This window comes from Drosophila miranda, chromosome 4 (assembly GCF_003369915.1).
Source record: "Drosophila miranda strain MSH22 chromosome 4, D.miranda_PacBio2.1, whole genome shotgun sequence".
NCBI lineage: Eukaryota > Metazoa > Arthropoda > Insecta > Diptera > Drosophilidae > Drosophila > Drosophila miranda.
Window position 1 is genome coordinate 27,358,031 of NC_046677.1, and position 23,968 is coordinate 27,381,998.

At 46.8% G+C, this 23,968-nt stretch overlaps 2 protein-coding genes and 1 long non-coding RNA gene across 10 annotated transcripts in view; 1 reads left to right on the top strand and 2 right to left on the bottom strand.

Annotated features, from left to right (window-relative positions):
- Positions 1-11,458, top strand: part of LOC108162556 (1-phosphatidylinositol 4,5-bisphosphate phosphodiesterase classes I and II) — a 56,857-nt gene extending 45,399 nt beyond the window's left edge. For 2 of the 5 annotated variants that reach the window (XM_017297349.2, XM_017297350.2), the window contains exons 5-17: positions 939-1,072; positions 1,447-1,632; positions 1,706-1,903; positions 2,323-2,505; positions 2,959-3,139; positions 3,887-4,124; positions 5,811-5,965; positions 7,606-7,819; positions 7,878-8,741; positions 9,162-9,642; positions 9,707-10,096; positions 10,157-10,301; positions 10,368-11,458. In XM_017297349.2, the coding sequence (XP_017152838.1) occupies positions 939-1,072; positions 1,447-1,632; positions 1,706-1,903; positions 2,323-2,505; positions 2,959-3,139; positions 3,887-4,124; positions 5,811-5,965; positions 7,606-7,819; positions 7,878-8,741; positions 9,162-9,642; positions 9,707-10,096; positions 10,157-10,301; positions 10,368-10,601 (3,603 nt within the window). In that variant the 3' untranslated portion in view covers positions 10,602-11,458. The remainder of the gene's footprint in view (positions 1-938; positions 1,073-1,446; positions 1,633-1,705; positions 1,904-2,322; positions 2,506-2,958; positions 3,140-3,886; positions 4,125-5,810; positions 5,966-7,605; positions 7,820-7,877; positions 8,742-9,161; positions 9,643-9,706; positions 10,097-10,156; positions 10,302-10,367) is intronic. The other 3 variants (XM_017297351.2, XM_017297353.2, XM_017297352.2) reach the window with 3 other exon arrangements.
- Positions 11,459-13,901: 2,443 nt separating this feature from the next.
- Positions 13,902-16,846, bottom strand: LOC108162559 (equilibrative nucleoside transporter 1). 3 transcript variants are annotated; one of them, XM_033394221.1, is made up of 6 exons: positions 16,638-16,846; positions 16,270-16,583; positions 15,669-15,969; positions 15,130-15,606; positions 14,795-15,077; positions 13,902-14,453 (listed from the first exon to the last, which is right to left on the bottom strand). In XM_033394221.1, the coding sequence occupies exons 2-6, from the start codon at positions 16,543-16,545 to the stop codon at positions 14,342-14,344; spliced, it is 1,449 nt and encodes a 482-aa protein (XP_033250112.1). In that variant the 5' UTR covers positions 16,546-16,583; positions 16,638-16,846; the 3' UTR covers positions 13,902-14,341. The 3 variants fall into 3 exon arrangements, with proteins under 3 accessions (XP_033250112.1, XP_033250111.1, XP_017152844.1); XM_033394220.1 differs by having other exon boundaries at positions 16,270-16,586; XM_017297355.2 differs by having other exon boundaries at positions 16,270-16,846.
- A 2,716-nt stretch (positions 16,847-19,562) lies between these two features.
- Positions 19,563-22,252, bottom strand: LOC108164125. 2 transcript variants are annotated; one of them, XR_001775788.2, is made up of 7 exons: positions 22,116-22,252; positions 21,056-21,573; positions 20,853-20,990; positions 20,587-20,799; positions 20,445-20,497; positions 19,939-20,384; positions 19,563-19,882 (listed from the first exon to the last, which is right to left on the bottom strand). It is a non-coding gene; the product is annotated as an uncharacterized LOC108164125 (long non-coding RNA). The 2 variants fall into 2 exon arrangements; XR_001775787.2 differs by having other exon boundaries at positions 21,056-22,249.
- Between the last annotated feature and the right edge of the window lie 1,716 nt (positions 22,253-23,968).

Genomic DNA, 23,968 nt, shown 5'->3' on the forward strand with positions numbered 1-23,968 from the left:
AGCCACCAGCCACCAGCTCCCTTGCCCCCAGACCCCCAGCCACCGCAGGGAGCACTATTTTGAGGAGACTTTTGTGTGTGTCTCAGGCACTGGCCTGTGTCTGTGGAGTCCATCCAATCGTGGCATACATCACGCATACGCCCCAAGGCGTCTATATATTCATTGAAATTCCTTTTACATGAAGGCAGCACTATAGTTTCTGGTTTAATCAATGTCTGTGGGGGGAGATATATTTAAGAAAATATTATGACAACATCAGAGGTGCGGGTTCCCAGACGGAGATATCTTTAAACAGATATTGGTGCACTTGTATCGTGTCTATTTATATATAAATGTACATAGTTTCTTAACCAATATTACGCATACGACATGTCTTACACCATTTGAAGGCAAGGCTTCAAGGGAACTGGTGTGCCCCCTACAATGCAATCCAATTTTTCCCCACGTTTCTGGCACTCAAAATGTCAGTAGAACATATCTTTATGCAAATATCACGCATACGCACTGTATGACTCCATCCTTACTTAGGTTTTCCTTTGAGAGATTGACATGTTAAGCGATTTCTTGAGCATACATCGTGTACTTGTATTGCACCATCTTCCGATGGGCTGTGCTTTATCCAATGGAACATATATTTTCTTTAAGCAAATAATACGCATACGCAGGGCTACGGTATTTCAATAATCAATGTCGAGTCCTTAAACAAATATCAAGCATGCGTCATGTATTGCAGAATTTTCCAACTGGGCTTTCCACTCCCAGCTACAGTTCGGACCAACCTTTGACCTAACCCTTCACCTTCCACTCCAATTTAATCCGTCCTCTGGGCTGCCACTCCACATTGATTGAACGACTGAGCCATACCTTTGACTGGCCCTCATTCCACATTCTCTTTTTCGCTTTCTCTCCCCTTCTCACATTCTCTTTCTCGCCCGCAGCTCTGGTGTGACGGACTCATCAAGCTGGCCTACAGCCTGGCGCAGCTGAACGGCTCGGCGATTATGTTCCTGCAGAAGGCCCACACCCGTCTGTGTCTGCAGGTGGACAAGAGTGGCCGCATACCAGTGAAAAAGTAATTGACCATTGTCCTCGCTCAATGGCAGAGGCCCGACCCGAGACCCGTGACCCGTGACCCGTGCCTGGGACTCCAATCCAGTTTTGGGTCCTTGGGTGCCTGGGTCCCTGGGTTTCAGGGTCTGGCTTTTGTGCATTGTGCGTTGAAGCATTTGACAAATATTTGTTAAGAGTAGCGCCCATCGACTTGAAAATTGAAATTTACGCCAATTTCTATTTTGCAATTTCCCTTTTTCCCGCTCGCTCACTCACCTTCTGCCTGCCCCGTGTGGAACGTGGCTCATGCATCACCGACCATCGACCATCGATTCCATTGTCTGCTGCTCCTGCTGCTGCTGCTGCTGCTGCTTTCTGTGGTCGTGACCACTTTAGCATCATTAAACTTTTTGCCCAGAACAAGGAGGATCGCAAACGTGTCGAGAAGGCGCTGGACGTGACCGGGCTGCCGTCGGGCAAGGGCGATAGCATATCGGTGTCGAAATTTCAATTTGAGGACTTTTACAATCTCTACAAATATCTCACGCAGCGCTCCGAAGTAGAGGTGCTTTTCGACAGCATGTAAGTAGACACACAGCCAGCTCCTGCAGGATGGATGTCCTCAAAATTAAGTGCCTTACTTTGTTCATTCCAGTGTGGGCGTCTCGAAGCGCAAGTGCATGTCCATTCCGCAGCTTGTGGAATTCCTGAACAAAACGCAGCGGGATCCGCGCCTCAACGAGATACTCTATCCGTACGCGAATCCCGCCAGAGCCAAGGAGCTCATCCAGCAGTACGAGCCGAATAAATTCAATGCCCAGAAGGGCCAACTCAGTCTGGATGGCTTTCTGAGGTGAGTGTCGTGCCGTGTCGTGCCGTGTCGTGCCGTGTCGTGTGGTGTCGTGTGTGGGCGTCGCTTACTTGTTGCACAGTCAAGACCCTTCTGGGCGTGACAGCTTATCAACCTGCGACGCAAACGCCTGCTCGAGTCACTTGAAGGTCCTCTCAGTAGCAGAAGCAGCATCCAGCATCCCCCCATGTAGGCATATGCATATGCATATGCATATGACGTTGCGCTGTTTTCCTCCTGTTTCGAGTGGGGCTTAACGCGCAGTTTATGGCGCTGATGTGGCAAGGACGCTCGCTGCGACCTTCCTCCTGCTGCTGTTGCTGTTGCTGTCGTGTGCAAATTTCACTTGAATCTTGAGAGCATTCTTGAGAGCCATCTAATCCTTCGCATTCTCTCTCTCTCTCTGTCTCTGCCTCCAAAAGGTACCTCATGGGCGACGATAATCCCATCATGGCGCCCAACAAACTGGATCTCTGCGATGACATGGATCAGCCGATGTCGCATTACTTCATCAACTCCTCGCACAACACCTACCTCACGGGACACCAGCTGACGGGCAAGTCCTCCGTGGAGATATACAGGCAGTGCCTCCTCGCAGGCTGCAGGTGAGTTCTGCTCTGACGCATTCGATGTGTGTGGTCAGCAGCCCTGACCTTCAGAGAGACAATGCGAGAGACCTTCGCATAAAAAAAGGAGAAATTTCTCTCTCTCTCTCTGTCTTTGTCTGACGTGTGAGCACTCTTCCCTCGCTGCGATTCTCCCTTCCACTTGAACGGAAATGGGTTTGTCGCTGCTTATTTTGTGGCTTCTCCTACTCCTCCTCCTCCTCCTCCTCCTCCTCCTCCTGCTCCTGATGATGCGCACACATCACAAAATTCATTGAGCCAGAAGTTTACTTTTACTGCTGCTGCATTTGTCACTTTTTGTGTGGGTGTGTGGTGTGTGGGCGGGAGATGGGAAATGGGAAATGGGAAATTGTCATTTACTTTTATCCTCCACTTTTCCTTAAGCACTTAAACACTTTCCACTAAACACTTTTCCTGTCTGTGGGTCCGCAGATGCGTGGAGCTCGACTTTTGGAACGGACGCACCGAGGAGCCCGTCATTGTGCACGGCTATACGTTTGTGCCCGAGATCTTCGCCAAGGACGTGCTGGAGGCCATCGCAGAGAGTGCATTTAAGACATCCGAATTCCCTGTGATATTGAGCTTTGAGAATCACTGCAATCCCAGGCAGCAGGTGAGAACGGTAGAAGGGAAAGGCAGGCCTTCCCAAGAAAAATGGTACTAGGAATACAGGGAAATTAATTTAAGAGAAGAAAAACGGCCCCCAAAGGAGCAACAGCACCAGCAACAGCAACAGCAACAGCAAAAAGTTAAAAAGAAAAGGTGAAAGGCAAAAAGTTACCTGTCCTAAAACAACAGCCCAGCAATCAGGAAGGGAAGGGGAGTCAAGAAAGGGTCTCTTTGTGTCCGTCTGCGTCTCCCTCGTCACTCATCAGCCTAATCCATCATTCCGCAGTAAGACAAACAGCAGAAAGGACCTCCTCGCTGCCACACATGAGGGAGTCCTGGCAACTCCAGGGGTCCAACTCAGGGAGGGGGGCAGCCAGGAGCGAATCTCAGAAGCCACTCGAAAGGTAATTGTTCGCTGCTTAAGCTCCCCCTCCTCTGCCTCTCGAGAGATAATAACAAAGGCAAACTTTTTACGGCCCTGTGGAGAGCAGAGCCTGCTGCGGATAAACTTTAACCATTAAAAGTAGTAATATAAACTAAATTTCCCACTGGGAGACGGACCGAGGCCGAGGCACAGGTGAACTACAGCCAGGAGCCAGAAGGCAGCCGCACGTGCCACTAAACAAACTTACAAGCCGCAACATATCCAAGTAGCATGTATCTGGGGTGGGGTAATGGCTGCACTGGGAGTGGGCCAACTGCCAGTTATCAGATAGTTAACAGTCGCTTTTGGCCCCGCTCTTTTCGACAGGCAAAAATCGCCAACTATTGCCGCGAAATCTTCGGTGATATGCTGCTCGATAAGCCCCTCGATTCGTATCCCTTGGAGCCGAACATGGACCTGCCACCACCGGCGGCCCTGCGTCGCAAGATCATCATCAAGAACAAGAAGAAGCACCACCATCATCACCACCACCACCACCACAAGAAGCCCTCCCAGGGGGTGGGCACCCCAGCAGCCAGCAACAAACTGATGACCGCCAATTCAGGTGAGTGCCGAGCCCCATGCCCCTTGCCCCACCCATAACTCTTTTTTGTACCTCTGTATCCGTCGAATGCGTAATGTGGCAAGAGTTCTGCTTGCTGCCACATATGTTACGGCATCGAAGCACATGGCCAGAGAACAGAGACCAGAGCATGCTTCCTTCCTGCCGTCCAACCATCCTGCCCTCCTTCCAGAGATCTCATGTTTCCACGCTCCATGAAAAATGCAAATGAGCTCCGCACACGCACCAGCTGCTTGCTGAGGGGTTTTTCTCGAAAAACTTTATACTCGTAGCAGATGGAGAGGGGAGGGGGAGTGTGTGGTAGCTTGAGTGATGGGACGTATCAATTTTGATGAAATGTTCACCACAAATGCAGAAATGAGAGTCCCAGCACAAGAAATGAACCAAACGCCAAAGACCCTAGCATTTGTGGAAGAGCTATCCATGTACCTTCAAAGACAGTTTACCACAGATATACCTAGTATATCTTAGAGCTGGGATCCCGTTCCAGCGTAAGTTCATGGCTTAAAGTCTTGGGTTCTGATAGAAGTCCTGAGAGGGGAGTACCCTCTTTGAGAGAGGTGGCTTTGGTTGTCGAATTGGTTATTCTTCCAGTTGGAACTTGTCTTAAAGAATCACTTTGGAATCCCTCAAAGAGTATCTGCTTGAAGAGTTGGAAGGACATCCAGGAGCTTAAGAACTTCCAATAAAGTGGAAGCTCCACTCCATTTTCATAGCTGAAAGTGTGGCTCTCCCATTACTTTTTCCTGTTAACCATCGGAAAGTGTAACTCCTTTCGGAAAGGGTATTCCATTCGATCTGCTGTCAGACAATTTTTGTATGCGTTTGCCGTCAGTGGAGGAGATGCCTGAGCAGGACTGTTAATGAATGCACGCTCAATCCAATTTTATGGCAGAATGTACCTATTTTTCCTGAGAATCGAACCCCCCCTTGTCACCCCTGCCATCCTGCCACCAAGGACACTTTTCATTATAATTCTGTTTATGCATTTGCTGCCAGGCCACTTGCTTCCTGCATGCTGTTTCCTGTGCGAATGAGGTCCTCCCGGGGACATTTGCATGCACAGCTGCACCATTTCCACAGGAGCCCAGGACATTTGTCGCCATTTTGCCGAGGGACCACAACCACTCGCACACTCAGTCCCTGCTTCCTCCTGCCCCCCTCCCATGGACAGACACACATCCGCTCACCCCAGCCATGGGTCTCCTCCTCCCACTCCCACTCCCATTGGCCCGGATGACATTTTAGCTCATGAATTGCAAAAAGCCAATTTATAAATGCAAATGACTTTTGCCCCCACGGCTGCTGATGCTGCTGCAGCAGTGTGGCACGATCCCAGCAGGGCTGCTCCAATGGATCCCTGGATCCCAGCTCAGCAATTTCCTAGAATCTCCCCCGCTCTGCACCGCTCTGGCCCTCCGCTTTGCCCCGTTCCCTGTACGTTCCGTTCTGCTCTATAATATGATTTATATGTATTTTTTTTATTAGATTCCATTAAGGCGACTCTGTTTTTTTTAAAAGCATTTCGCGTTTATTTTCGCATCCATAACTTAATTTCGAAAATCAGCAAAAAAAAAAAAAAAAAAAAAAAGGGAGCACTGAAAATTTCCATAAAATTCATTCAATTTATATCCCTTTGCCCGCTTTCTCTTTTCCGCATTTTTTCAGTGGATGCGGCGGCCAAGGCAGCTTCTGCAGCGGCGGCGGCGCAACAAGTGGCAGCTGCAGCCACCCAGGAGGAGGGTGCCAGTGCCCCAACCGTACGCGCAGCCAATGGTGACATTTCGACAGGAACCGGAGGAGGACATGCCCCGCCATTGCAAGTGAGTAAACGGGCTGCAAGGATAATAGTAGTACATGCATTATTTGTGTGGGCGTAAGGGTGGCGTGCCTGTAATTGCATTTAATGACACACACAGTGTGTGGCGCCTCCTATTACCCTGTTGACTGTTGGCTGATTTGTAGTCATATTTGTTTTCGTTCTCATTCCCATTCCCATGATGATGATGATCAGAGGATTGTCATCGGGCTTTGGCTGTCTCTGTTTGCATTCCGAGTGTGCATACGAAATAATCCTCCCGATGACAGAAACACATAAAACCCTCTGACCTGTAAAGGGAATTGCGAGAACGAAGATTAGATACCCTGGAGCCATCAATGTTCTCGTGTCAGCTGCAGGAAGAGTCTGGAAAGAGTCGTCCCCCTCTACAAACATCTACTTCTAATCATAATACCCTCCGCAAGGGGTACGAAAAGGAGTCTAGAAATAATGGAAAAAGAGAGAATAGTTTGCTAAATGAATGAGAGATTTACAGTGAATGTGGATGTGGATGCGGTGACTCCTGTCGGATGACCACCGACACCACAGTCAGCGCATTGTTAACTATGGAAATGTGCAAATGGTCAAGGATATGACACATGATAGGAGTACACACCCAAACACACACAGAGGGAACAATCCCCCAACTCCAAGGATCAACATTCACAGTGCAGTAATCAAAATTGTGGCACCAAGGGGAAACCCCAAACCCAACCCCAACCCCAACCCCAACCCAAACCCAACTCTTTTCCTAAACTAATTTTGTGCCCCGAAAACTTTCGGTCTTTTGGGCTTTCGGTCTTTCCAGCTTACGCCAGCAATATGCATTTTAATTTGATTGCACACTTTTGCCATTAGGTCGGCATTATTATTTATGATTTTTTGAGGCGAAGAAGTGGGGACTGGGGCCTGGGGCCTGGGCTCTGTTTAATGTGCGCTGCATAATACATGGCTCCGGGGAGGGGCCATCGGGGATCCAACAGCAATTTGCAAGTCTGCGCTAATGGAATCGGATGTGCCTCGTTCCGCACACATGCCACACCCCACCACAGACTGGATGGAGGATGGATGCATTTCGGGCTCATTAGTCACCAGAGGGATGTGGCATCAGGGATCGGGGGTCACTGAAGGATTCATCTCTTCTTCGGCGACAAAAGCACATTATCCTCACTCCGTTTGGTTGTCTGGCTGTCAGCATTGTAGGGCTTTTATAAATCGATTCGAAAGTGACGTGATTGTGTGATGGGGCGTTGGATATTCAATGGAAAGGGCAGACCACAGCCCCAGAGTCGTGTCGTAAACCTTATGCAGTGCCCCCGCCCCCCACTACCCATGCCACAAACAATGACAGCATGCATTGTGCAGCAGGAAACACAATCTGCGCCATTTTCTTGCATCTCATTCGCATTATCTGGGGAGAGCAGGGGGATCTGTGGCAGCAGCAGAAGGATCTGTGGCAGAGATAGCAGCACAACATAATAATGGGTTTCATATTCCATTCTCTCCATTCTCCATGTGTGACATGCAATTTAATAGTTCCGCGTAGTTCCGTACGTGACCTCCAGCTGCAGGACAAACAAAAGGATTAGCCTCCTAGTAAACCCACCCATCTCTCATGTCTCATCTCGCTCTTTGTGCCCCCAGCAAATCCGCCAGAGCTCCAAGGACAGCACCGGCTCCTCGGACTCGGACAGCTCCTCGGACGATGAATCCCTGCCCAACACCACACCCAATCCCCCCAGCGGCAACGAACCGCCGCCGGAGAAGGCCCAGAAGGAAACCGAAGCTGGAGCGGAGATCTCAGCGCTCGTCAACTACGTGCAGCCCATACACTTTAGCTCCTTTGAGAATGCAGAAAGTGAGTCCCAAAGAGACACACTCTATCTTTGAACTAATGTTCTCCCATCTGTCCACAGAGAAGAATCGCTGCTACGAGATGTCCTCATTTGATGAGAAGCAGGCCACAACGCTGCTGAAGGAGCGGCCCATAGAGTTTGTGAACTACAACAAGCACCAGCTGTCGAGGGTTTATCCAGCGGGAACCCGCTTCGACAGCTCCAACTTCATGCCGCAGTTGTTCTGGAACGCGGGCTGCCAGCTGGTGGCCCTGAACTTCCAGACCCTCGACCTGGCCATGCAGCTGAATCTGGGAATCTTCGAGTACAATGCCAGATCTGGATACCTCCTGAAGCCCGAGTTTATGCGTCGCTCCGATCGCCGCCTGGATCCCTTTGCCGAGAGCACTGTGGACGGCATCATCGCGGGCACAGTCTCGATTACAGTGCTGTCCGGACAATTCCTCACGGACAAGCGGGTGAACACCTTTGTGGAGGTGGAAATGTACGGTCTGCCAGCGGACACAGTGCGCAAGAGGTTCCGCACCAAGACAGTGCGTGACAACGGCATGAATCCGGTCTACGATGAGGAGCCCTTCGTCTTCAAGAAGGTGGTGCTGCCAGAACTGGCCAGCATACGGATAGCCGCCTACGAGGAGGGGGGCAAACTGATCGGCCATCGGGTGCTGCCAGTGATTGGCCTCTGTCCGGGGTATCGGCACGTGAATCTCCGCTCGGAGGTGGGCCAGCCCATCGCCCTGGCCTCCCTCTTCCTGTGCGTGGTGGTCAAGGACTATGTGCCCCATGGTCTCTCCGACTTCGCGGAGGCCCTGGCCAACCCCATCAAGTACCAGAGCGAGCGGGAGAAGCGCGACATGCAGCTGTCGGTGCTCACGGACGAGTCCGATGCATTGGTCAGCGCCGACGAAGACCTGTCCAAGTCGTGTGAGTAGTCCCACCCACCATTCTAGATTGGCGCTGGCTGTAGAAGTACTCGTAGAAGTAGAAGCACCTCTGTAGCGACCCACCGCACCGCCACTGCCACCGTACCACGATTCTGATTGTGATTCCGAGTTCGAGTTCCAGATTTTAATTTACTTTCTTTTCTTTCTACTTTTCTTTTGTAACGTTTCATGTAACTTTCGGTTAAACTTTTGGATTTTGGATTTGGTTAAACCACCACCACCACACCACACCACTCCGCACCACTCCACACCACGCACCACCCAACCCCCAACCCAACCCGACCACCACACACTCACACAAACCGGTTGACGGACCTACACCACAATGCCCCTCCCTCCTGAATCTCTCTCTGCCTCCCACTCGATTCCTCCCTGCTCGATTCTCTCTCTGATCCTCCAGTCGTTTTCGTCCAAGTAGGTGGCCAGAAGAAGGAGCTGCGTCCGGTCGAGTCGCTCGCCACCTCGCCCAAGCACAGGGCAAGCATCTCTGCGGCGGCCGCCTGGAGTGTGGAGCCGCCAACGGACCGCACAGACGGCGGGGGCGGTGGGCGTGGAGCGGGCGATGACAGCGAATCCATTGTGGCTCCTAGTATCCAGCACCAGCACTCGCTGGACCAGACGGTGAGCACCTCCATCCGTCAGGTTGAGTCCTCGCAGTTCGACGTGGATCCCGTGGTGGCGGAGCCCCTGGAGAAGCTGCTCGACCACAAGTCGGTGAAGGAGAAGCGCCTGGAGATGGAGAAGAAGCTGGAGTCGCTGCGCAAGAAGCACGACAAGGAGAAGCTCAAGATCGCCGGCCAGAAGAGCAGTCCCCTCGAGGGCAAGAAGCCCAAGTTCGCCATCACCAATAAGCTGGTGAAGCGGCTGAGCAACAAGAGTCTGTAAGTGTGCGGCGGGATTCGCTGTGGGGAGTGTGCCACTGCCAGACGACGCCGTTGAAATTAGTAATTGTCTCTCTCCGAACAGCGAACCGGGCGTCGAGATCCCCGCCTGCCCCCTCGACCTGGGCGACAGCAGCGAGGAGAGTGCCGGCGCTGCCGACGCTGGCGAGGATCTAGCTGGTGGCAGCAGTCTGGAGGGCACCCAGGAATCGCGCCTGCGCAGCGCCTGTCGCGAGTATACGGCCCAGTACCGCGAGCTGCAGGAGAAGTACCATGAGGCCATCTACACCGCCGCCGAGAAGGTGCTGAAGACCTCCCAAACGGGACAGATGAAGCAGCTGAAGGCCTCCCTGGACAAGGTCACCGGCGAGGTGATGCACCAGCTGCAGGAGGCACGCCGCAACGAGGTTAAGAATCTGGCCACAGTGCACAGGGATCGCGACGAGCTGGTCAGGTGGGTATCCAGACATCCTCTGGGTTCTTCCGCCTTCATTGATGTTCTCTTCTCTTCCAGGATGAAGCGGGAGGTGGCCAGCTCTGTGGTGGAGCGGGGAGTGGCTGAGCGAGTGCGTCTGAAGCAGACGTTCGACAGGCGCACAGACGACCTGCAGAAGCAGCACGATTCAGTGCGCAATGCCCTGGCCGATCATCGCTCCAAGGTGGGTGGCTCCAGCCATACGTATCCGTTCCGTGTTTCTTCTAACAATATTCTCTGCTATTCGAAGGCTCGTCAAATACTCGATAAGGATGCAGAATCTCGCAGCTGCGTCTCAAACAATGGCTTCCTGGTGCTCTTCCATGGACCCCATCATCACGGCTGCTCGGGCTCCAGCTCGTCGGCCATTTCGGGCAATAATCTCACTCTGAATCTGGATGCCGGAGCTGCGGGCGGACTCTCCTCGGTGTCGCCGGCCAGGTCGCACCACAGCATCGCGGCGGCAACGGAGATGAAGACGTAAACTCTCCATTCTTGAAAGTGGTTCTTTAGTTCTTCAGTCGGTCTTCAGTATTGTCGACAGAAAACCGAAAACAGAAAACAAAACAAAAAGTCTTCGTAGTTCTTAAGCTAATACATTTTCGACGGGAACTCAACCTCGACTCTAGATCCTAGGGTATCTAAATCCTAAGCCTAACCCGGAAAGGCAGTGCAAGAAATCGCTTTTTCATACTGAACAAACTAGAATGTAACGCTCTCGCATGTACGACGTATGTATGATGTATGATGTATTTGTAGTGTAACTGTTAATGTATCTATATATCTGTATCTGTATACTGTAACTATCAGTCTATATCTAGTGCATGGATGGGCGAGACGAGGATCCATGTGGATCCAAAGCGGAGCCGAGCCGTACCGGTTTCTTCCTACTCGAAATTCGGCGAAACTGTGAGTGTCTAAGTGTTAAGCAGAACAGAAAACGTGACAGAATCTAAGTATAATTTATTTGGTCAAGCAGACTAGGCGATGCAGGGACAGGTCAGGCCTGGAATGGGCGGGAGTCTGCATCGCGTCAAGTGCTCCATTTTCTAATGATAAATGTGGTTGTGTGTATTACTCTTTTATATCAGTTTTAATTAATTCAATTTATACGATTAGCTTAAGGGCGCTCGCTCGCACAATTTCCGCATAATTTGTGGAATGGAATGAATCTCGTGCGCACAGCAGCGGCGGAAGCCGCCAACAAGTCTAAGCCAACATTTAGTCAATTATTTTATCGGTTGGTTGCTATTTATTAATGATTTTTTTTTCCCTCAGTCACTATTCTTACGTTCATTTTAGTTGATAGAAAAACTCCAATAAAATTCTCTATCGAATTGATTTCCCCCTTTTAAACATTAAGGGTCTTTACTTTGTATTTTGTATTTTTTCTTAGTTCTTAATTTGTTATAAGCATTATTCTAACGCACACGCATACACATTATACACACACAGACGACGCACAACCTACAACACCAAAAAAAAAGAAAAACAAAAATATATATATATATATATATATATACCAAAAGAACAACAAGCCTCAAGACAATCAAACAATAAAATATGCAAATTTACGAGTATATTTAACCTTTGTTGTAGACCAGACCAGTCACCACTCTCCTAGGTAATCGAACACCAACCAATCAGAAAGAAAACCAAAAACGAAAAAGAAACTATTGGAATCAAAAAAAAAACTTACCCAAGCTGCCTTGTAACGAAATCCAAAATTCAGCATACATACCCTACCCCCAAAAAAGATACGATACAAAACATAATTCTTAGCGAACACTATGAGATAAATCAAAAACAAAGTTGAAAGTTGAAAGTACATTTCACTGGACGGCAGAACCACCTTAGATGTTGTAATTTCCCATTACTCAAGAATCGACTATCAAGAATCTTTCCCCAGCTGGATTGAGAGATCTCCCGTATCTCTCTCTCCTTCTAGCACTCTCTAAATGTGTGTGTCTCTCCCAAATTGATGTTGTAATTGAATTTGAATGTGTGTCGTAGTTTTTCATAATAAGATTGTTCCACAAGATACTTATGTACGAGTATATCCGAGTATAGCAAGCAAGCAATAACCAGAGAATTGGTATAAAGCCACATACATATTGTACATGTGTATCGTGTTCTTCGATATTATGGCATCGATATCGGTGTTGGTTGTCTATCGTCTATCGTTTATCGTTGTCTACTCTCAATCGGTGTCTATCGTGCGAGTGTGAGGGTTTATGTGTACGTGTACCCCCACGCAAACGCTGATATCTCTTTATGTAATTGTATAATTGGCTCGATTAATCCAATACAGCAGCATATAGTACAGTAACCATACATACTCGTATATTAGAATTACCAGCTCAGCAGAAATTCGAAATAGTTTTGGTGTTGTACTACGTGTAAGCATTACTCTTTCAACTGTATCTGCATCTGTATCTGTGTGCTGTCGATGTTGTTCGCTACCGTTATCGTAATCGTTATCCTTATCCTTATACTTATCGTTGTTGTTGTAGTTGCTTTATTAATCGCAGATTGATCTTTATCTTTTGCATGCGCCAAACACCCCCCACCCACAACCGACAAGAATCCCCCTTGCCTTTCCCACTTCTTCAATGACAAGGCTTTAATCAATGTTTGTTGTTCGTGTGTGTGTTTGTTTGTTAAACTAAGTTATGGATAAAGAACATTAACGTAAAACCTAAACATTAACTTATACGAAAATGAGATTTAAATTGAAAAGCAAAAATCGGTGTTAAACACCAAGAAAAACTGATAAACAGATAAACAGAGAAAAGGAAGAAGAAACGGCACGAAAAGAATAAGGAATATAATGGAAATGGAAAACCCAGTTTAGGCCGTAAATAGCAAATGGAAATTTTGGACAGAGCAACTGACGAATTTGTTGTTGCCTAATAACCTTATACTTAAATTTAAAAATCTAGTTAAATAAATGTTTTGACACCCTAGCGTTATATATAAATATACATATACATGTATGTATTGAGGAACCCCATTGTTGCAATAATATTGCCAAGGCACTTATAAGACGTTTACCGAAACCAATCTCTCTTGATGTTAGCAAGAATTTAATATAGTATTCACCCAAAGACCCAAAAAGGATATCATTCCATATAACCAGTATATTTCCATTCAAAATAAAACGCCCTGTGCCCCACACACAATTCCATGAGCAGATCGGCCGAAAAAAATCCTATAAGCGTTGCGAAACCGAAAAAAAACGATATACGTTCGATCAAGATGACTTTTCCCATCAAAAACTGGCATGAAAAATACACCCTTGAGGCGTGTAACGAATAGATCGGAATATAAATGTCAAGGGTTATAGCGATTTAGTTGAAAAACAACAATGTCTTTATTGTCCTTGATTTAAATCTATTTTGAAACGTTCGCTTACTAAAAAATACGACCAGATCGGATGAGAAATGGCAGAGAAAAAAGGGTTGTAAAAAATGCCCTCCGGCATTTTCTGTTCGCCTGATACCGAGATTTTCTTTGCCTATATCTCGACTATGCATCGACCGATCTGGCCGTGGCATATGTTTTTGTGATCGGACTTTCATTCTGGACTCCACGCCCCGTAATCCGAATTTCCCCGATCGTTTAGAGCAGGGCGCTACATCTCGATCAAATAGGGGTAGGTCGGCGAAGGATATACCTTCCCAAACTCACAAAGATTCCAGTTCTCGGCACAGGGCGCTCAATAAAATTGGACAAAAATTAAATACAAATCTGTAAATTCTTAAATCAATGAAATTAAAACAAGTCAGTGTTTACAATGGAGTTCATTAGTTAAAACAATGAATAATATCGAAAGCATAAAACAATTAAATTAATCCACATTGTTGTTGTGATCTGCAGAAAACTACAAATAAACGTTAAACCAAGAGAAAATATCTTGCCTTGACTTCGTTTAAAAAGTGTTTAGAACGTTATATTTCTAGAAAAATATTCAAAAAATTTAAACTTACAAGCTAAATGTTATTATACATGTGATATAAAAGAATCTCTCAGATTAATGGCGAATTTTGGAGCTACTAGACGATCACAAAACGATTTGAAATCGACACGGGACACGACAAGGTCTTGACCTAAATGCTTAACTATAACGATTTGAAGAACATCAGGTAACATAAAAACATAAAACTTATACATAAAATTGGCTAAGGCACCATTGAAAACGGCAGGTACATCAGGTCCTGCAGGTTACAACATCTGAACGAAACAGAGGCTCAGCAGGGATCCCACAGCCATACCGACACTCAGAGCAGCAGCCATAATGGAGGACGCCAACTCTTTCTCGTGCTGCTTGACGCTCCTGTAATGTTTAAAATACATGATTAGTAAGTAGTGCACAGTAGTATCAGAAAATTACTCTGGGGAGCATATGGGATGGGGCGAAATTATCACTATAGCTTCTGTAGAGTGCAGCTACGCCGAGTGCTGGTCCGATAACATGGCAATGAAATAAGTCAATGCTGAAATTTGCATTGCAAACGTTCGCTCAGCAAATGGAAATTTTCATTTTGAATGAATAAGCAGCATTAACTAAGACGGGGGCGGTTTGGCGTAGCTTTCAATACAATACAATTTTGAAAGAATGTACATATTGGACGTTCTACAGATCTTATGATATTACAGTCAAAGAGTGCTACTAACCTAGGCGCCATGATAAGCAGGATATTGGTCAAATACCCGTTGGATAAGGCAAATACAATCATCATTGTGATGAACGAATAATCGTGCTGCACCAGAGTAGGCAGGAAGTTGTGCTCGCTTGTGTTGGAGCACAAGAAGAACGGAATAAAGAGCATGCGCACTATGGTCAGCAAAAGCGTGGTTTGCTGATTAATGGGACGCTCCAGCCAGCCAGCCAAGAGGCGTCCAAAGTAGTCGCCGCAGTTGAAGAACAGATAGTTGACCACAGGCAGGTAGTATATATCTGCAATGAATAATTTTATGACACAATCCGAAAGAGAGTTTATGATACATACCCGTCCATTCGGTGTGGCTGGCAGAATGCTCGGACTGCATCAGCACAGTCACTGCTGGATAGACAGACAGCGTGGTCGTGTAGAGTAGTGCCAGGCAGACGGCATGTAGATATATTTTAGACATCACTTTCCGCGCAATCGGCTCAAGTGTCACGCCCTCCGTCTCTTCGTTACGGCTGTGCGAGGGTATCGCACTAATCACCTTGTACTTGTCGCCGCCGTCCAGATAATACTTGAAGAACGGCTGTCGCACCAAGATCATGTAGCAGACAATGCAGAGCAGTATGACCACGCCGCCCACGATGAAGAAGATGAAGGCCGTCGTGTTGGGGCCCGTGTCAAAAGCTAGTACCAGGATGAAGGCCAGAGCGGTAAGGATACCTCCCAAGGCCTGTCCACTGACTACGGCTGTTATGAACTCTGAGGGGAACAGGCCGGCGATGCCATAAAGGGCACCCGACATGGTCGCCGCAGAGGCTGCATTGTAAAAGGAGTCGAACATTAGCCATAAATGTGACACGTGAAATGTATGCACCCACAGTTCAGTAGAACCACAATGATCAGTGTGATCAGGAAGAACTGCTCCTGCCAGGTATCCGTGTTCACCTCCACAAAGCCCGTGGTCACGCCGAACAGAACGAGAATGGTCCACATCGTGCCCAGCATTTTGACCCTTAGTGAAATCCGATTGCCATAGATAGCGTTGAGGAGCAGGAAGGCCGTGCCAGAGATGGTGGCCGTGAGGGCCAAATCACAGGTGAAGCTCTTCTGCAGCGGCGTGAGTTCCTCGTCCGGATCACTGCCATTGAGAGTGGTATTGCGGAATTTGTACTTCCAATACTGTGAAAGGATGAAAAAAAAGAGAACGAGTTAGCACATTTTCGTATAAGCCAGGGCTGAAGGGTGACTCAACCCCATAATTAGCGCAAAACAAAGAAAACCTAAAGACGATAGCCACAAACGAGCAACAACTGTCGTAACAAAACAAAAATAAACAAACAATGCCAAAGCAGATAAGCGCGCCTTAGACGTCGACGCTGGCGACGACAACGGCGGCAGATTTACGCTTGGCCCACATGCAGGTTCGAAGTGCAGTTTCATAAAGGAAAATGCGGGTGGAAATATTTCATGAATACTCACATCTTCCGCTGTCACAAAGAAGTTCCACGGCGTCATCGTTCCAATGCCAAGCAGGTAGAAGACCACGTAGGTGAAGAGCTTTCCCGATGCGGGCTCATTCGACACTAGGACCACTTCATCCTCCTGTCGCTCCAGCAGGCAACGTTCGTCCCCCATGTCGTACTCCGGATCATGGGGTCGAAAGGCGGGAACGAAACTTCCCTCGGCCCCAAGAATCTCCTCATCGTCCTGATCCGCGCTCTCAATGAGGCGCTCCTCGTCGTCGTTTCGATGCATTCGGGTGTATTGCTGACCCTGAGCTGGCTTCTATTGTTCTGCTGCGCTTTCGATTAGCCCTCAGAATCGAATTCATTCATGCAATTACACACCTCGGAGTTCCCTCAGCAAAACACAAACAGCTGTTGCGCCTCCTGCTGCCTCATTGAGTTCGGTGGGGCTGGAATAATTCTGCTTGTATTCCCTTGCTAATAGTTCTATCACGATTTAGTGAGAGAGGAGGTTATCGTGGCGATGCGAAGAGTAAACTAACTAGTTTACATAAAAAAAGTAAATAAAAATACAGAGAGCTAACTAACCAGTGTGACCAGTGATAGAAAAACGAGCCACTAAAGCCCCCTCTATTTAAACAGTTCGACTTGAGGTAAATGGTGGGAAATATTACTGATTTCAAATTCTTTTTTTAGATTCATGCCATCTTTTCTTTGAACTTAAAAAAAAAAACACGGTATCTTTCGCCTGAACTGCGCTTAAATTATTAAATTTTTATTATTTTCGGTGATATATTAAAATACCCAATGGTCAACAATGGGTTAATTATTCTCCGTCAAGGATTGGAAAACATATTCATCGATTTAGATATTCCGTGGAATATTACAAGCGAGATAGATCTCTCAGCCTTTCCCACATAATTTTGAACCTATCCAATTAATGAACCTATTTTCTACTTGACTGGTTTATTTTAAATACTATTATTTTATAATACTATTCCGATGAAAATACGACCTTAGCCCACTTAAGCCCCATCTATTTAAACAATTTAACGACTTATTATTTGATTTCAAATTCTTTTTGTAGGTCCGTGCCAACTTCATCTGAACTTAAACAACTTAAAAAAACACGATGCCTTTCACCTGAACTGCGCTAAAATTATTCCATTTTCATTATTTTCGGTGGAGTATAATATACTAATATAATACTGGTGATCATTTTAGTTGTATAGCATTAATAACCATACAGAATATAGAATACTAACCATATAGCCCCTTCATACACCGAAAACTTCTTAAATGAACTTTCTGGATTAGATCCCAGGGTCATTGGGTGATTCCGCCGTACCTCCTCGTCCTCTCGGGAGTTCTAAGGGATGTGCTCCTGGCTGGACTGTGCTAGTCATCGACAATGTGGCGTCCTGTCCGCTGCAGCAGGGACCACTGATCGACGGCAGAATTGTGGGTTCACGCCCACGGGAATCAACCGCTGGTCTACAGCCTCGAGGCGCGTAAGTGAAGGAGTATATAATTGTGCATATATTTTAAAGTGTATCTTCCTTCACAGAGGACTTATATATGTACCCTACGCTTTGCCACAAGCCGAGTTGTATCCAGTTTCATCATCTTTCGACCTGGCCATGGACAACAATCTCAAGGGCTTTGGCTATGGCAACCAAGGAAGGGTTACGTGGACTACCAGACTATAGATAGATCGCGTTGTTATTACATTTAGATAGTAGATATAAATATTTTCAAATTGTTAATTTCTTTGTACTAAATTACGTTATGATGAATAAAACTATTGAAAAATTATCCCTACTGTATCCTGTATCGGGGAAACAATCCCGACTACAAAAAGACGTGGCACGCTCAGATCGGTTCATAAATAGCGGAGAAAACCAAATATTTTGGATTGGGGAAAATGTCCTTGATCCTTGATAAGGACTCATTAAAATCAGGGACGTTCTTTCGATCACAGGGAGCCGTCGCACGTCCTGATCGGGCCTCAAGTTAAATATGTATTCTTGGAGTCCTTACCGAAGGATCAAGGACATTTTTCTGATCACGTGGGATTATGGCACGCCCCGATCGGGTCCCAGATAAGGGGGAAAAAAATATATATGTCTAGAGAATATATCCTTGATCCTTAATAAGGACTCCATCAAATCAAGGATACTTTTCTGATCACGGAGGACCATGGCACGCCCCGATCGGGTCACAAATAAAGGAGAAAACGAGATATATATGTCTTGACAAAATATCCTTAATCCTTGGTCCTTTATAAGGACTGCATTAGATCAAGGATGTTATACCGAACACAGGAAGCTGTCGCATGTCCCGTTCGGCATACAAATAGCCAAGAAAACTAGATATGTACGGTTGGGTTCGTTGAGGTCCTTGCGGATGATCAAGGACATTTTTGTAATCACGAGGGCCATGGCACGTCCCGATCGGGCCACAAATAAGGAAGAAAACAAGATTTATATATGTCTAAAGGAGATACCCTTTATCCTTAGTCCTTGATAAGGACTCCATCAAATCAAGGACATTTTTCCGAACACAGGAAGTCGTCGCACGCTCTGATCGGGCCTGAAATAACGGAGTAAAGAAGATATATATGTCTGGAGTAAATATCCTTGATCATTGGTCCTTGAAAAGGACTTCATAAAATCAGGGAGTTTTTGCCGATCATAGGAAGCCGTCGCATGTCCCGATCGGGCCACAAATAACGGAGAAAACAAAACAGGTTTGTAATTTGTTATTTTTGAAAATGTAGTTCAAGAAATCACCAATGGGGGCGCCACCGTTCAAAAGAGATAAACTCGCGTCAAATAGCCAAAATCTGGATGGGATACCAGGCGAACAGAAATCAGCAGAAGGTAACTGAATTTTTAAAAAAAATTTGTGGTCCCCCAAAAGTATGCACCATTTTTTTACATTTGCTACAGTTGCTTGCTGCTGATTTCTGTTCGCCTGGTATCCCATCCAGATTTTGGCTATTTGACGCGAGTTTTTCTCTTTTGTACGGTGGCGACCCCATTGGTGATTTCTTGAACTACATTTTCAAAAATAACAAATTACAAACCCGTTTTGTTTTCTCCGTTATTTGTGGCCCGATTGGGACATGCGACGGCTTCCTTTGATCGGAAAAACGTCCCTGATTTTATGGAGTCCTTATCAAGGATCAAGGACATTTTCCCCAATCCAAAATATTTAGTTTTCTCCGTTAATTTTGAACCGATCTGGGCGTGCCACGCCTTTTTGGAGTCGGGATTGTTTCCCCAATACAGGATACAGTAAGGATAATTTTTCAATAGTTTTATTCATCATATCGTTAACTTAGTATAAAGAAATAAACAATTTGAAAATATTTATCTCTACTATCTAAATGTATAGACGTGTGTATCCTTAAACCTATTAAACCTATTAACAACGAGATCTATCTATAGTCTGGTAGTCCGCGTATCCCTCCCTTGGTTGCCATAGCCAAAGTCCTTGAGATAGTTTTCAATGGCCAGGTCGAAATGTGACGTCGGCTTGTTATGTTTGGGCTCTTGCAAGGGGTGCGCTTTTGTCCTGCTGGGATACGATTCGGTAATGCTTGGATAGGGTACATAAGCCCTCTGTGAAGGAAGATACATTTTAAAATATATGCACAATTAAATACTCCTTCACTTACGCGTCTCGAGGCTGAAGTCCAGCGTTTGATTACCGTGGGCGTGAGCCCACAATTCTGCTGTCGATCAGTGGTCCCTGCTGCAGCGGATGGGACGCCACATTGTCGATTCAGCGACACAGTAGTGGCATCATGGCTTTGGCCCGTAGCAGGACAGCCAGTGTCTGCCACAGTCCAGCCAGGAGCACATCCCTTACACATCCCGAGAGGACCCAAAGGTCGTCCAGGCTAGAGGCCACAGCTCGCGCGATGAAAATCATGTCCCAGGAGCCGGTGGGGAGCTCGCGATTTCAGCCGGTAGGCGCCTAGAGTGGACAGCCGTCATCGAGCGCCCACTCGCTCAGCTAAGCCGGAGGACCAGAAGTGTGAAGCACCAGTTAAACGATGGTGGGTATTTCGGTATCCGCGGGCATGCAAGAGGTATTCATGGCCACCGGAGGGGTGACCTCCTAAAATTAAAGAATGATTTGAATAAAGTAAATGGATAAATAATAACTTAATAACTTTACCTGGTGGGGTAAGAAGAGGGAATCGCTCTATAGCACTTTTTTGGCCACTGGAGCTGGAGGGAATACAAAAATAGAAAAAAGAAGAACCAAGAAAAAATAATAAATGGAAAAGATGAATAGGGGGGAAATAAGGAAAAGTTACCCGGTCAAAACCGATTATGTAAAACATGGTGCAGAAGGCTTAAGACCGCCGGAGCTCGCTTTTAAGAATGTGCTGTACAACTTTTACATTTACTGCCCGGCTCGGCCCAAGTAATGTTGCCTGCCGCTGCTTGTCGAATTGTTCTTTGCAGTCCATGATCTCTTGATCGCCAATAGTAACGCAACTCGTTGCGGCCGGGTTCTTTTCCTTGCTCTGTACAAACGGATTATAAGTATGTGGAACAAAAGAGAAAACAGATAACTTACGCCCATCGATAGGTGGCTAGTTGTTGTGCTTCCATAGTCCTCGACCAGAGCCTCATCCAAATAGTCATCAATGCCCACCCAGGACTACGACGAGTTAGCCGAACTGTACTGGTTTTAGTAGAAATCCTGATCGGCATCCTACATAGGACAATGAGATTAGTTGCGACCACACGCTGATCCACAAGTTTTCAACCAGAATTAACCTTCTTGCCTTGCTGCTGCTCCTCTCATTCCGCAACGGTTGATTGTTGGGCTGAACTCGATCATCCACAGCATCGTCAAGCCTCTCGCAAGATTTTAAGCAGCTGTTCGTACTGGCGGCTTGGCAGTTCCTACTGGTGACTTGGCAGTGGCGGCAGTTATACCCAATGGTGCCACTGCCTCTCCAGTCAGGAGTCTCGCCAAGAGCTATCCGTGTTAGAACTCCACCCATGGCTCGATCTGCCGCGGCGCAAGTAGGAGCAGCGAGTTTCCTTCGGGGCCAGCTGTCTGCGCTCCTTCAGCAGTCCAATCAATCCAATGTGATGATCCGCGTGCAGGTGGGACACGTACAAAGCCTGCAAATGGCGGATGCCCTTGCGCTGCCGTTGTGGCGCACAATCTGTCCAGACGCGTCTTGTTGGGAATGCAGGAGCCAGCAGCTCCGTAAACCCGGGCACGGCATGAGTCTCCTTGACGTACTCTTCTGGTGTAAGCTTGGCCGCCAGGGTTTGGTCCAGTCCTGTTCGAAATGCAATGAGATGACAAATGAGACGAATATATCTGCAGGTACTCAGCCTTTTTGCGACGCAGATGGAAGCTCATCATAGACACCACGTCCTGCTCCGTTTATGTGCTTGCATCAACCCCGCCGTCGAGGCCTCATCCAAGCAACCATGCGGCACTTCGTCTCTTTTCTTCAGATTTCTTAGTGTTCCTATTTCGTTCTGACTTTGGTCGCGACTTTGTTGTCGCCTTCGGACCTGGGGTCCTTATAGAAGGCATTGTGGTAGTGGTAACCTGGCACACTCGTCTAGAGTCTTTTCGCTCCATCTTCATCCTTAACTTGGTCGCGTTGCACCTCAAATGCAATATCAGTAGGTTCTCTGTTGCATTTTTAAAGTCTTTAAAAAGGTGTGCTTGACGGCGTGCACCACATTGACTGCTCGGCTGGCTTTAGGACGATGGTGGTTCCGGTAGCCAGTGTGAGTCCCAGTTTCCAGGCCAGTTTCAGCGATGGTCTTGTGGTCAGATTAATGGTTTGAAATGTTTTGTCCGATTTACCATGTAGAGCACCGCCGGGATGGTCTGGGGGCTGAGGCAGGGCGGAGTTGTGGGCCACAGTTGGGCTTCAAAACGGCCGTCCACGGGAAACCCACACACATTGAGATCAGTGTGACCGCGGATTTATCGATAAAATATACCGTCCGACCCTCAGAGATATACCGAAACATACCGCCTCATTTTCAAAATATACCGTAAATATACTGACGAATATTATACATATTCCTCGTTTTTTGATCTTCCGTCGAATAATACTAGCTAAATAGATCTTTCAGTCGTGCCCACATAATTTTATTCGAATAATTAACCAATTTTCTACATGACTGGTTTAATTTAAACTCTTGCTTTTATTGAAAATGAGCGAAACAGAGTGGAAGAAGAAAGAGAAGTTCAAGAATTTATAAATTTGCTATCGATTTAAGTTTACATTTTATCGATATCAGAATTTCTTTTAAACGTGCACTCAAGGTGCTGTTAACCCAGACAAATCCTCTGTTAACGCTTAATACACACAAGTTGGCAGCACAGTGCCCGCTATTTTATTGATTTTGAAAATTAATTTACTCCTTAGTGCATTTTACGACCTGCCGCTGCTTGCTTTGGCAGTTTAATTGTGTTTTATATGCGGAACAAGCAAATTACCAGCAGAGCAGAAACTGCAAATCGTAATTTAATTGCCAGACGCAGCAATAACAACAAAAACAGTAATAGAAACAGCCAGAACAAGGCTGATGATGAATGAACGCAATTTGTATTTAATCAATAAGAACGCCCCGCAGTGTTTTAAATCAGCGCACAGCTTCGTTTTACGGCTTAGCGCCAGTCGCAGGATGCGATAGCCATGCCATAGCCCCCCAAAACCTTCTCCGAAGTTGGGAAATTTTAATTGGATTTGCATTCGCGATCGTTGAAAACGATCCCCGCCCCAGTCTGGAACCCGTTTACACATACTGCCCCATCTCCAGCCTCCTTTTCCCCCGGATTCTGGACTGGACATAAATTTATTTTTAATTTACTTATGCGCGAATTTCCGAGCTCTGCCCCGAGGTTGTTTGATTTGCGAATTAAACTGCCCGAAAGAAGGGTCTCAGGGAAGGGTCTCTCGTTAGCGCTCGACAGCCACTGTAGGAGGAGGAGGATCTGAATGGGGATATTGAATATGCTGCAGTTCGATTGTCATCGCACAGCTTGCAAATTAGATTAGTTCATAATGATCGTAGGGGAGAGATATGGAGGGGTGTGAGAGGAGTCTCCCAGGGAGAGGCGTGTCATCTCATTAATTCCGTAAAAATGTTCTTCCTCCCGCCTGCCGGTCCCCAAATCAATCTCGTCTCCTCTCCTGTCTTGCCCCGCTTCAGGCCACACACTCAGCCGCTGCCAAAGTCCCAGCATCAAACTGAAGCTCTGCAGTCTGCTGGCAATTTAAAAATCACATTAAATTAGTCAGCAAGAAATCACCGCAACGAAACCATCAACAAATCATCTCAAATTAAATTCATTCAGAGAGTGAACCACAGAGAAGATGAAGAGTGGATGAGTAGCCAGGCCAGGCCACTGCAAGAGCAGGCCCGTGCTTCTGCTTGTTCTTGAGCAACTCATCTTCCATTCATGCCAACGGGTAGCACTCATTCTCTACTCTCTACTCGGGCACTCGGGCAGACTTGGCAATTAATAAAAATGTAAATTCAATTAAATTTATATGACAGCCAGCTGTCAGAAGAGCTCAAATTAAAAATTACTAACAAGACCTGTTCAGCATCCTCATATACCTCCCAGCAATCCAAGCACTCCCGCCACTCGGCTCCCCATCCGCAGCACATCCGATCCGATCCGAGCTCGAGCTCGAGTTCGAG

Coding starts and splice junctions, on each gene's coding strand:
- LOC108162559 (XM_033394221.1), bottom strand. CDS start 16,545: ATGCATCGAAACGACGACGAGGAGCGCCTCATTGAGAGCGCGGATCAG. Junction 15,607..15,668: donor CATTGTGGTTCTACTGAACT/GTGGGTGCATAC, acceptor TTTACAATGCAG/CCTCTGCGGCGACCATGTCG. Junction 15,078..15,129: donor CAGCCACACCGAATGGACGG/GTATGTATCATA, acceptor TATTCATTGCAG/ATATATACTACCTGCCTGTG.